The sequence below is a fragment of the Vombatus ursinus genome, unplaced genomic scaffold (assembly GCF_900497805.2).
Source record: "Vombatus ursinus unplaced genomic scaffold, bare-nosed wombat genome assembly UNPS02014813.1, whole genome shotgun sequence".
NCBI lineage: Eukaryota > Metazoa > Chordata > Mammalia > Diprotodontia > Vombatidae > Vombatus > Vombatus ursinus.
Genome location: NW_020954591.1, coordinates 3,082,916 through 3,096,901, shown reverse-complemented (window position 1 = coordinate 3,096,901; position 13,986 = coordinate 3,082,916). Strand labels below are relative to the sequence as shown.

Below are 13,986 nucleotides of genomic sequence, written 5' to 3'. Positions count from 1 at the left end.
AAAATGGCTTTAAACAAATTCTAGAACAGCAGAACCCTAAATACTCTAACTTCTTGAAATAGTGCGGAATATTTCTCCTTCGGAATGAATCAACTAATTTACTAGAAATAAGAGGGGCAAGTTTGAGTTGACATGGAGATACTAACGTAGTGGATATAATAGTTCTGAATGAGTAATGAACTGATGAGTCTGATGCTAGCAAGAGAACTACTTGACAGAAGGTTGTAGTAGCCTTTGAATCAATAATTCATTTTGTAGAAAAACAGCCATGCTATACTGCCCTATTGGGCACATAACTAATTACATACTGTTACTTCATCTTTATGAAAAAGTGATACATAACCAAAAGGCATCAATATTTATTTAAGAAAGCAAGTTCAGGTGGAGCCAAGATGGTGGAGTAAAAGCATTGACTTGCTTGAGCTCTCCCTCAAACCCCTCCAAATACTTATAAAAATGACTCTAAACAAATTCTAGAACAGCAGAACCCATAAAAAGACAAAGTGAAACAAATTTCCAGCCCAAGACAACCTGAATGGTTGATTGGAAAGGTCTATTGCGCGCAGTTCAGCATGGGCTGTGCCAGTAAAGACCAGGCCTTAGCGAATCTGGAACAGGCCTCAGGGGACTGAATCATGGGCAGACTTCTCAACCCACAAATGCCAAAGACAACTTAGAAAGTCAGTAGGAAAGGTTTGTGACCATGGTGAGAGAAAAGTTCAGTCCCAGATCCGGTCCTGGCACAGCCCTGGGTTGACGGCTGTTTCCAGAGCTCTCAGTCCACAGACTGAGGGGAAAATTTAGTGGCTGATCAGAGGGAGATTGCAGGGATATTTTTGCTGGTACTGAGGCAGGATTCTCTTGCTTTGCCCATGCTTGGATCTGGGTCACGGTTCTGGGTGGTGGTCCTAGGGTGAGGAGGAGTGCTAATGTGGTGGAGCTTGTGGTGGGGGTGGAGAGGGAACCCTCCTCACAGTTCCAAGGCAGAAAAGAGTGCTTGTGGTCACTCACAGACAAGAGTATAGGCCAGGAAAGGAGTAAACACCTCACCCTTGATCATACAACCTTGGAAGAACCAAAAACTTACAGGTCCCTAGAAGTATCTCTGAAAACAGCTGCACAAAACCCTGAAGTTTGGGACAGTACCTTCTCCACACTGGAAGCAGACCCCTACCCTAACAAAGAGTTTAAAACTCAAGTAATTGGCTGGGAACATGAGCAAACTAAGAAAAAAAAAATAAGGCAGACCATAGAATCTTTCTTTGGTGACAAAGAAGATCAAAACACACAACCAGAAGAAGACAATAAAGTCAAAGGTCCCACATCCAAAGCCTCCAAGAAAAACATGAATCAGTCCCAGGCCATGGAAGAGCTCAAAAAGGATTTTGAGAAGCAAGTACTGGGAAGAGAAATGACAGTGATGTAAGAAAATCATGAAAAACTAGTCAACAGCTTGCTAAAGGAGACTCCAAAAAATACTGAAGAAAATAATATCTTAAAAAATAGCCTAACCCAAATGGCAAAAGAGGTTCAAAAAGCCAATGAGGAGAAGAATGCCTTAAAAAGCAGAATTGGCCAAATGGAAAAGGAAGTCCAAAAGCTCACTGAAGAAAATACTTCCTTAAAAATTAGAATTGAGCAATTGGAAGCTAGTGACTTTATGAGAAATCAAGACATTGTAAAACAAAACCAAAAGAACGAAAAAATAGAAGACAACGTAAAATATCTCATTAGAAAAACAACTGACCTGGAAAATAGATCCAGGAGAGAAAACTTAAAAATTATTGGACTATCTGAAAGCCATGATCACAAAAAGAGCCTAGACATCATCTTTCAAGAAATGATCAAGGAAAACTGCCCTGATATTCTAGAACCAGAGGGTAAAATAGAAATGGAAAGAATCCACTGAACACTTCGTGAAAGAGATCCCCCAAAGGAAAACTCCTAGGAATATTATAGCCAAATTCCAGAGTTCCCAGGTCAAGAAGAAAATATTGCAAGCAGTCAGAAAGAGACAATTCAAAGTACTGTGGAAATACAATCAGGATAACACAAGATTTAGTAGCTTCTACATTAAGGGACTAGAGGGCTTGCGATATGATATTCCAGATATCAAAGGAGATAGGATTACAACCAAGAATCACCTACCCAGCAAAATTGAGTATAATCCTTCAAGGGGGCAAAATGGACACTCAGTTAAATAGAGGACATTCAAGCATTCTTGATGAAAAGACCAGAGCTGAAATAGAAAATTTGACTTTCAGATACAAGACTTAAGAGAAGCATGACAAGGTAAACAGGAAAGAGAAATCATAAGGGACTTATTAAAGTTGAACTGTTTATATTCCTACATGGAAAGAAGATATTTGTAACTCATGAGTCCTTTGTCAGTATTAGGGTAGTTGGAGAGAAAAAAATTATATGTATAGACAGACAGACACGAGATAGATAGATAGAGGGCACAGGGTGAGTTGAAGATGAAGGGGTGATATCTAAAAAATAAAATTAAGGGGTGAGAGAGAATTACACTGGGAGGAGAAAGGGAGAGGTAGAATGGGATAAATTATCTCACATAAAACAAACAATAAAAGGCTTTTATAGTGGAGGGGAAGTAGGGGAAGGTGAGAGGGAATGAGTGAATTTTTTTCTCATTGGATTTGGCTTAAGGAGGGAATAGCATACACACTCAATTGGGTATGAAAATCTATCTTACCTTACAGGAAAATAGGGAAGAAGGGGATAAGAGAGCAGGGAGATGATAGAGGGGAGGGCAGATTGGGAGACAGGGTAATAAGAAGCAAACACTTCTGAGGAGGGACAGGGTCAAAAGAGAGAATAGAATAAGTACGGGGTGAGAAAGGATGAAGGGAAATATAGTTTTTCACAACATGACTACTATGGAAGTGTTTTGCATAAGTACACATATATAACCTGGATTGAGTTGCTTGCCTTCTTAATGAGGGTGGGTGGGGAGAGAGGAAGGGAGAAAATTTGGAACCCAAAGTTTTAAAAACAAATGTTAAAAATTGTTTTCACATGCAACTGGTAAACAAGATATACAGGCAATGGGTTATAGAAATCTATCCTGCCTACAGGAAAATAGAAGGGGAAAGGGATAAGAGAAGAAGGGGTTGATAGAAGGGAGGGCAGTTTAGGGGAAGGGTTATTCGGAAGGCATGCAGTCTTGGGGTGGGGGGAGGGGACAGATGGGAAGAAAATCTGGAACTCAAAATCTTGTGGAAGTGAATGTTGAAAACAAAATAAATAAATTAAGAAATGTTAAATATTTTAAAAAAAGAAAGAGAAAGAAAATAACACCTTAATTAAAAACCACAATTGGCCAAATGGTAAAAGAGGCACAAAAATCCAATGAAGAGAAGAATACCTTAAAAGTCAGAATTGGCCAAATGGAAAAAAATGTAGAAAAATTCACTGAAGAAAACAACTCCTTAAAAAGTAGAATTGGTTGGGGCAGCTAGGTGGCTCAGTGGATAGAGCTCTGGCCTTGGAGTCAGGAGGACCTGACTTCAAATCTGGCCTCAGACACTTGACACTTACTAGCTGTCTGACCCTGCGCAAGTCACTTAACCCTGATTACCTCCGCAAAAAATAAATAAATAAATAAAAGTATAATTGACCAAATGGAAAATGAGATACAAAAATTCAATAAAGAAAATAATTCCTTAAAAATTAGAATTGGGGGGGCAGCTAGGTGCCACAGTGGATAGAACACCAACTCTAGTGTCAGGAGGACCTGAGTTCAAATCTGGCTTCAGACACTTGACACTTATTAGCTGTGTGACCCTGGGCAAGTCACTTAACCCCAGTGCTTAGCAAAAAAAAAAAATAGAATTGGGTAAGTGGAAACTAATGATTCCATGAGACATCAAGAAGCAATAAAAATAAAATCAAAAGAATGAAAAAAAATAAAAGAAAATGTGGAATATCTCACTGGAAAAATAATTGACCTGGAAAATAGATCCAGGAGAAATAATTTAAGAATTATTGGACTACCTGAAAGCCATGAAAAAAAAACAAGAGCCTAGACAGCATTTTTCAAGAAATTATCAAGGAAAACTGCCCTGATATTCTAGAACCAGAGGGTAAAATAGAAATTCAAAGACTCCACTGATCATCTCCAGAAAAAATCCCAAAATAAAAACTCCCAGGAATATTATAGCCAAATTCCAGCCCTCCCAAGTCAAGGAGAAAATATTGCAAGCAACCAAAAAGAAACAATTCAAATATCATGGAGCCACAATCAGGATAACACAAAATTTAAAGGATTGGCAGGTTGGAATATGATATTCTTGAGGGTAAAGAAGCTAGGATTACAACCAAGAATCACCTGCCCAGCAAAACTGAGTAAAATTCTTCAGGGGAAAAAATGGATATTCAATGAGATAGAGGACTTTCAAGCATTCCTGTTGAAAAAACCAGAGCTGAATAGAAAAATCTGACTTTCAAATACAACACTCAAGAGAAGCATAAAAAGATTAACAGGAAAGAGAAATGATAAGGGATTCAATAAGGCTGAACTATTTACATTCCTACATGGGAAAATGATATTTTTAACTCCTTAAAAACTTTCTCATTAAGGTAGTTAGGAGTATAGATACAAGGCAGGTGTGAGTTGAATACAATGAGATGATTATGTAAAAAAATAAAATTAAGGAGTGAGAAAAAGGAATGCATTGTGAGAAGGGAAAAGTGAGAGGCAGAATGGGGTAAACTGTCTCACATGAAAGAAGCACTGTTAGAGTGGAGAGGAAATGGGGAAGGTAGAGGGGAGCATGTGAACCTTATTCTCAGAAGAATTGGCTCAAAGAGAGAGTAACATATACACTCAGTTTGGTATAGAAATTTATCTTACCATACAAGAAAGTAGGAAAGGAAGGGAATAAGAGAAAGGAAGGGGTTGAGGGTAGATTGGGGGAGGCAGAATTTAGAAGCAAAACAGTTTTGAGGATGTACAGGATGAAAGGAGGGAGTAGTAGGATACATAGGGGGAAAATAAGATGGAGTGAAATACAGTTAGTTATAATAACTGAAAAATTTTTTACAGCAAATTTCTCTTATAAAGGCCTCATTTCTCAAATATTTAGAGAACTGAATCAAATTTATGAAAATAAGAGCTATTCTCCAGTTGGTAAATAGCCAGGGGATATGAACAGGCCATTTTTTGGACAAAGTAATCTATCCATGGTCAAATGAAAAGATGCTTGGGATCATTATTGACTGGAGAAATTCAAGTTGGAACACCTTTGAAGTGCCACCATCCCTATCAGAGTGGTGAATATGACGGAAAAGGAGGATGGCAAATGTTGGAAGGGATACGGGAAAATTAAGACACTCGTGCACTGTTGGTAGATCTATGAACTGATCCAATCATTCTGTGGAACAGTTTAGAACTATGCCCAAAAAGCTATGGATACCTTTGCATACCTTTTTTCCTATTAGATCTGCACCCCAAAGAGATGAGAAAAAATGGAGAGGGAGACCTATATATACAAAAAATATTTGTAGCAGCTCTTTTGATGGTGGAAATTGGGGAATGGCTGAACAAGTTGTGGTATGTGATTGTGATGGATTACTATCATGCTATAAGAAATGACAAACAGGATGTTCTGAGAAAAACCTGTTAAGATTTACATGAACTTATGCAAAGTGAAGGGAACAGAAGCAGAAGAACATTATATACAGTAACAACAATATTATACAATGATCAACTGTGAATGACTTAGCTGTTCTCAGCAATACAATGATCCAACACAACTCTGAAAGACTTAGATGAAAAATTTTGTCCATCTCCAGGGAAAAAACTGATAGAGTCTGAATGCAGATCGAACATACTTTTTTTTTTAACTTTATTTTTGGTCTGTGTTTTCTTTCACAACATGAATAATATGGAAATATGTTTTGCATGACTATACATGTATAACCTATATCAAATTTCTTGCCTTCTAAATAAGGAGGAAGGGGAGTGATGGACAGAATTTGGAACTCAATATTTTTAAAAAAGAATGTTAAAAATTGTTTTTACATGTAATTGAAGAAAAATAAATATATAGCAAAGAAAAAATGCTAAAACTGAATAATTACATACTTTTGTGATATAATTTGAAAATATCACCTTGAACATTATGCAGTTTTAGATTACGGACTAATTTTATCTGAGGTTTGACTACTAAAACACTTGTAGCATTACAAAAATGTATAAGTATTCTGAGTAATGGGAATCCATCTTATTCACGTTCTCTTTTTCATAAATGATAATGTGTCAAAATCTGGAAATTCAATTCTTGAAATAAAATAGATATCAATATTTGTTGGGAGCATTTGCCTGTAGAGATAATTACTAGAGGTGGGTAAAAATCATCTGCCTGGCAGATGACTAGGCCTTTCCATTCACCCTGCTGATGTGCCTTCTGGACTCTGACTTCTTTTGCTTTGCTCTCCAGCTCACCAAGTCTTGCCCCATTTGCCTTATCCATTGTACTCTCCAGACTATTAGTTCTTGCACTGTGCCCTGTGAAGGTGTGCTCTCTAGACCACCAAGCTTTGCCATCTGTCCTGTTGTTGCAGCTTCCTCGATGTGCAGTTTCTTCCCTTCTCAAGGAAAAAGACTATATCACTTTTATATTGACATCCCTTGCACTAAGCACAGTGCTCAAGTACACTGCTTAAATACTTGTTCATTCACATTCATTCATTGATTCATCCACAAAATTCAAACTAGATCTTGAGCTGAGATTAGAGACATTACTTACCTTTTAAGGAGATTTTCTTTCATCTTAGCCAAAGAATCCATAGGTTGTTTCTTAGAGGCTTGTGAAATTGTTAACTAAAAGAAAATTTGTAAGTAATTTATTCTTTACTTTCATGAGTAAATGAAAAAAAAAATGACGACTCAACTAGCTATGTAGCCAAAGTAGAGTCCTAAAGTCACTAGGAGACTATTAATTCATGAGTTATATTTGGCTTTCTATGTATTGGAAAGATTCTAAACCCTTCCAATACATAGGGGAAACTGTGACCCTGTCCACAGGTTAGAAAATCTCATAGTGGGAAGGGACTTTAGAGACAATTTAATTCAATCCATAAATTTACTGAGAATGTTTTCTACACGTTCTGGATAAACAGTCATCCAAACTATCTTAAAGACTGTCAGTAAAGGAGGAAGTCAATATATCACCAGGTAGCCCATTCCATTTTTGGACAACTCTAATTAAGAGTTTGTTGGGTTATATATATATATATATATATATATATATATATATATATAGACCTGAAATCTGCTTTAAAAAAATCTTCTCTTTGGGGTCAAGCATTAACAAATATAATCTCTTCCCTGGGAAAACTCCCCAAACATGGGAAGATAGCTATTACATGCCTCTAAAGTTATCTTTTCTTCAAGATAACAACTCCCAATTCTTTTAAAGGATAACATCATCTTATCATTTGACTTTCCTCCTCTGTACATACTGCAGCTTGCTAATATCTTCCCAAAAGGCAGAGCTAAACAGAGCTTAGCACTATTGTCCAAATGTGATCTGACCAGGGCAAAGTAATGGCCTTGTTCTGGATACTATAATTTTATTAATACAGAATCAAAATGACAAACTCTCAGAATTAGAAAGGACATCAGAGGCTATCTAGTTCAGCTACTACCTGAATAATTTCCTCTAAAATATGCCCAAGAAGTAGCCAACCAATTGGGTAGCTAGGTGGCACAGTGGATAGAACACCAACCCTGGAGTCAAGAGGACCTGAGTTCAAATCTGGCCTCAGACACATAACACTCACTAGCTGTGTGACTCTAGGCAAGTCACTTAACCCCAATTGCCTCACTCAAAAGAGAGAGAGAGAGAGAGAGAGAGAGAAGTAGTCAACCAAACTTTGTTGGAAGACTTCTAGTACAGAGAATCCCACCACCTCCCAAGGCAGCCTATTCTGCTTTTGGATAGTCTGTGAATAATCTTTTCCTTACATAAAACCTAAATTTGCCCCTACCCCCCCCTTTTTTTTTTGCAACTTCTGCATTTGCCAATCTTTGTCTGCCATCTTTGTCTTCTGTGAACTTCTGGCTTTTTCTACTGCTAGTCTTCTACCTACATTGTAGCTACCTTCCATGGTATCTAGTTTGGTGCATATAAAGAAGTAATTTTCTCCTTTACTCTCCTTTTGTCTTAATAGCCCCTACTAGATGTACTCTATTCTTGTCCAGTAGCCTGTCACTCCTATATTTTAAACCATAGTTTGGAAATCCAAATCTTATTCTCAGATTCCATCTTTTTAACCTGTTGTTCACCACTTCCCAAATCTGCTTTTTTTTCCCTTCTAAAGCTTTTACCTATGATGAACAATAGTGATTAAACACATTACTTCTTTCCCCTCTTCTTCTCCTTGCAAAACATTTCATCTACTTTAGCAACATTTCTGAGATTTCTTTTGGCAATATTACATGTGCTCACACGAATCACAAGAAGTGAGTTTATGTCAAAGTGATTATCAAGTCTTGGGAGATTCTCTCATGGCCTGGTAAGACAACAGACTTCTCTATCACTGTTATTAAATTGACAAATAGATGCCTTGGGAGCCCACAGTAGGGAGTTATTTCCCCTAACTATTCTAGCCTACTTCTTCTGTCCCTTCCTAGAAGTTCTCTCCTCCAACAGCACGTACGGATTCACATTATCATTTTTTAGAAATCAGTTACTTCCTCCTTAGAGGGACCAGCTGCCTCTTGTGGAAGTCTCATATCTCTTAGGTTCCGTGATTTTTCTTTGCAATTTCTTCCTGTTACATTCATTCGTGCTCCTACCTCCTCACAGAAATCAGCATTTTTCTCTGCCTCTTTAGAAACTTTATCTTCTTTGTTTCCACTGGAAGTGGATCTCCCTTTTATGTTTAAGCGACACTTTATTCTCTTTGCTGATCCAGACAGTGAGTAGGCATTATTGAAATCCCAATATCACACTTCTAGGAAGGAGACCAATCTACACTTTAAGCTTAGATTGGCTGTGGCAGAAATATGAGCTTTACGTTCTTATTTGAAGTGAGATCCTCAATCTTTTCTCATTCTTGCTAGTAGCTCCCCTAGAGAACTTGATATCTTATTAGCCCTAAGACCTTAGCCGCTTTTTTGAGCTACTAAGTCTGACATTTGGCTTATGATGAGTTCCAGCCCACTAAAATCCCCAGATCTTTTTCATATGAACTGCGGTTTTCACATTTCCCAAACCTATACTTGCTCCATTCTGCATTTGTTTGGCTCACTGATAACCCAAATGTAGGGTTTTATTTATTCCTATGGAATTTAATCTTATTAGATTTAGCCTATGGTTCTAGTCTATAAAGGGTTTTAGAGATCTTGATTCTGTCATCTAACATATTAACTATCCTTTCCACATTCATACCATTCACAAATTTGTCTGATTCCTTCTCAATGCCTTCATTCACCAAATCAGCAGCCTGGGAGGTGAGAGAAGCCCTGTGTTGGTGCCTTGGTACAAAATTCTAGTTTTTTCACGCTAGTTCTGGCTCTGAACCCCACTACCTAATCCCTGACTTGCTTAAAGAGTATGGAAAAGATCTGGACCAGTCCACATTGTGGCTTAAGCTATAATAGCAGAAAGGGCCAGGGCATCATTTGGGATGCAAAACACTGGAGTTCTTTCAGAAGGCCAGCTACTAACATAATCAACAAGATTGCACTAAGGCCTGATAGGATCTTGGCAAGGAAAGAAGCCAACTATAGATTCGTGGTGGTGCAAAGAGGAGACAGAGAATGGACCGTGGCCAGAACCTAATTGGAGCCATCAGGAGACTGAACCAAAACCCAAGAATTCCTTCATGGGCTGGGGCCTAGTCTTAACCACTGCATCCATGACCAATCAAGGTTTTCCCACTCCATCCAAGAGTTTGGGAAACTACGTGAGTCTGACCAAAGAAAGCCCCAGTACAAAAACTGAAGCTGGATATATGAGTTAAAAAAAAAAAAGAAAAAGAAAATGCCAGAAGGAAAAAACAAAAAAACAAACCAGACACACATTGAAGAAGTACTATAAACTGAGATAAGCCCAAGAAGTAGAAACCTAGAAGAAGAAAGTAACTCCACTGGTCCGAGGGGAGCCTCGGAAAAATAAAAAACAAAAATCTTGGAACCAGCTTCAGGATTTTCTGTAGTTCTCACTGATGTTCAACATTTAGGGTGAGTCAGAATCTTATTATAGAACAGTTAGGTGATACTCATAGATAACTAAGGCCCTCCCATCCCTCCACCTAATTTAATGTTTTTATGTTTTTACTTTCCACTTCCTTTTTTGAAGTTGTTAGAAATTCCTCCCTGGTATCTATTATCTTGCCTTTTTTTCTTTCACTCTAATCACTGATTAAAATGCTAAGATGAATCTTTCTCCCACGTTTCCAAGCTTTAATCTACAACTATTACTTCCGATCTCAACGGTCAACTGAAATTGCTCTCTCCAAAGTTACCAATGATAATAATAGCAAGTATTTATATAGTGCTTTAAGGTCTGCAAAGGGCTTTACGAATATCTCATTTTTTCTACCAAATGCAATGGCTTCTTTTCAGAACTCATTCTTCTTGACCTCTCTTTAGCCTTTGACATTACTGACCACCATTTTCTCCTAGCTACTCTCTCCTCTCTACATTTTTGTGACACTAGTCTCTTCTGGTTCTCCTCCTATCTGGATCTGAGTGTGCCTCCTCAGTATCCCCACACACCAGGTAAGTACCCTGAGGGAAAAGCATATCCTAGTTGGTATCCTAGGACAATGTCATAGTCCCTGCATACTACTTCTGACTCTAATCCCTCCCATCTCACCCCTAAAAGTCTGAGTTGCTTCAGACATATTGGAAAAGGTCTGGAAATCACTCCACAGCTTCAAGATTAACTATTTTTCACTAATGTTCTGTAGGTACTGAGTCAGAATCCCACCACAGATTTACTTAGGTGCTATTCAAATGTAGTTATAGCCCTTTCCCCACCCCTTTTAATGTGGCTGGTTGCCGATTAGGTTGATTTATTCCTTTCATCTTCCTATTTTCAGGCAACCAAAATAGGAGATCTTTTCTGGTATCAGACTCACAAAGAAAGTATAAATTGGTACAGACTGAGGTTAACTTATTCCAATTCTCATGGTGGTATCTGGTAAAATCTTTGACCTTCAAGCTACTGTAGTCTTTGAGTGACCAACTGAGCTGCTGGAGAACACATACTCAGCAAGACTGAATAGTAATTGCTAAAAGTTCTATAGTACCTTAAGGTTTTAAAAGAACTTATCCCAACTCTGTGTGGTGGCTACTTACAGGTATTATTATCCCCATTTTATAAATGAGAAAACCAAGGGTCAAAAAGTTTAAGTGACCCACAGCGGTCCCACAGTGACCAAGTAAGAAGACACTCAGGTCCTTCTGACTCTAAGTCTAGAATGTTCTTCACTATTGCACTGGAATTTATCAGGAATTATTTGAAAATGACTACAATATAAAATATTTATAAAGTGATTTATATAAACTTTACAAATATTATCCATGTAAATCTTTTGCATAATAAATTTGTTTTGTTAGCATACTCTCTTTTTAATCCCCTAGGAATTCTAGAGGACAAATTATTATATCATGACACACACTTTAGGCTTGGGAATGCCATTTAGGGAATATAGCAAATTTTGGCCTTGAAAAATCTTCAAATAAGATTCAGAGTTCCTTAGTATTGTATTTTAGTATCTCATAACTTTAAGTTGGGAAGTCTCCAAAATGATTATTGGAGGAGATTAAGGGGGAGGAAAGAAATTTCCATGAGGAAGAATCTTTTAAATCTATTTAATTTGTATCTAATACAAAATAAGTTAATTTTTTCTTCCAGTTTAAAAAAAATGCCTTTCTAACCAAAGCAAAGTACCTTTCTATTAGGCATAATGTGGTTCAACATGTGGAAAATAAGTGTTTCAGTCTGTTCAGCCATTTATGTGTATGTGAATTGAATATTTCTTTGCCTGTCAATTCAGGATGCTAATGATCTGGTGCCACCTTACCTTTCCAATCTTATATTTCTGCCCTCCATCCACTCTGTACTTTGGCCACAATGGAATACTCTGTCGTCTTAACAAACCCAGTTTTGCATTTTCAAGCTTTGGCTCACAGTTTCCTATGCCTGAATTCCCCCTCTCCCCCACAATATTTGTGGAATTACTACCCATCTTTAAAGTATAATTAAAAGGCCACTTCCTTCATGAAACCTTGATTGCATTGGGTAATGTCTTTTCATACCTTAGACCTCACTTTAGTTTCACACAATTCTTATGAATTTGGCAGATTGTCATGGATTATGGTGCATAAAAACTTCATGTGTCTTATTTCTCCAGCAGACAGTAAGGTTTAAGAGGCCTGGGATTGATGTCTTGTGCAGAATTTTGTGTTATCTCCAGCATCCAGTTCAATGTTTTACACTTACTAAGTGCTTAACAACTACATTACAGGCCTGTGAAAAAACTGATGTACAAACTTTTAAAAGTCCTATAAAAATGAAAACTATTTTTAATATACAGAATCCCAAAAGTCTTAGTGTGATTTCAAGCCATTAAAGCTTAAAACTGCATTAAGACTTTTGGGACTCTTTATTTATTGGTTAAATTGAATTGGCTGAATTATTATTTAAGTATAAACTCTGCCACTGTCAACTGACCTTAATAATGAAGGTCAAAAACACCCAAACACTTAAATTCTGACATTGACATACTACTGTACCAGTTAGTGGATATGACCACGCAAAATGCAGCCATAGAAATAAACATTGGGAAAATAGAGCCTGTTATTTTATATATATTATATAATAGTGGTTTGTGTATTCAGATATGATCTGAGTGTTTTTATTTTTAACAGCACCAAGATCTTTGACATATTAGAGTTTGTTTCAAAATATGCTTTATGATGGAGCTCTGGTCTTGGAGTCAGGAGGCCCTGAGTTCAAATCCAGCCTCAGATACTTGACATTTACTAGCTGTGTGACCCTGGGCAAGTCACTTAACCCTGATTGCCTCACCAAAAAGTCTCCCAAAAAATACATTCAAAATATGCTTTAGGTTGGGTATTGCTTCATTTTTGTACTTTTAATTTTTATTTTTCAGTAAGAGGCCATTTTACTTAAAAGCAATTATACTTGATGAAAAAACATTCCTCCAGTAACCTTCTGTAAGAAATAATATAATTTTCTTCCAAGACTAACATGTAGGTGAATACAAAATATAACAGTTAATGAGTCTGATTCTTATCTTTATGGAGAAGAGCAAAGGCTCCCATAAGCCCATGGAAGGAACCCCCCATAGGTTTACACAAGGAAAAGTGACCTTTGATGTGATGCAGCCCTGTGACTAAGGGTAACTTGGCTGCAGCTCTCAAACGGTCTTGGCTTCAGGCAAGATAAAGCTGGGGTTGGCAACTTACATGGGGGGGCAGCAGCCACTACTGCATCCTGTTAGGATCATTTCTTGTAATGGAGAAAAGACTGCTGCTGGCGACTGTGGACACTGCTGGTTCTAGGGGGATCAAATTTTTGTTTCAAACCGGGAAAAAGCCTTATTTGAATGAAGAATGTGAGATGAAACAAAGTAAGATTTTCCTTTCCTCTGGACTGCAGAGGGTCTCTTCCTTATGCAACCCTGAGAGCAAAAGGGAAAAGTGGGCTTATCATTATATTATCAGCTTATTTTAAAACAGCTAATTTGGGGGGGCAGGGGGTGTGAGCAGGGAGGGGGCAAAGAACAAGAAAGCCTAATTTGCATCAGATCTGTGAGCCAAGCTTTTCTTGGTCATACAACCTCTTCCTCCCTCCCTCCCAGGCAAAATCTAAAAATATACATCTTCTACACCAGTGGACTCCTGATTTTTTTTTTATCGTGTACCCCATCAGTAAAGTTTTTTAAGCACACATCCCTAATATGGGGCATGCCAAAAGTCTT

The 13,986-nt window shown here is 37.6% G+C and overlaps 1 protein-coding gene across 1 annotated transcript in view; it reads right to left on the bottom strand.

Moving 5' to 3' along the window:
• CCDC169 (coiled-coil domain containing 169) overlaps positions 1–13,986 on the bottom strand; it is an 80,756-nt gene that overhangs the window by 23,460 nt on the left and 43,310 nt on the right. The window contains exon 7 of the mRNA XM_027877595.1: positions 6,771–6,844. Coding sequence (XP_027733396.1) covers positions 6,771–6,844 — 74 coding nt within the window. The remainder of the gene's footprint in view (positions 1–6,770; positions 6,845–13,986) is intronic.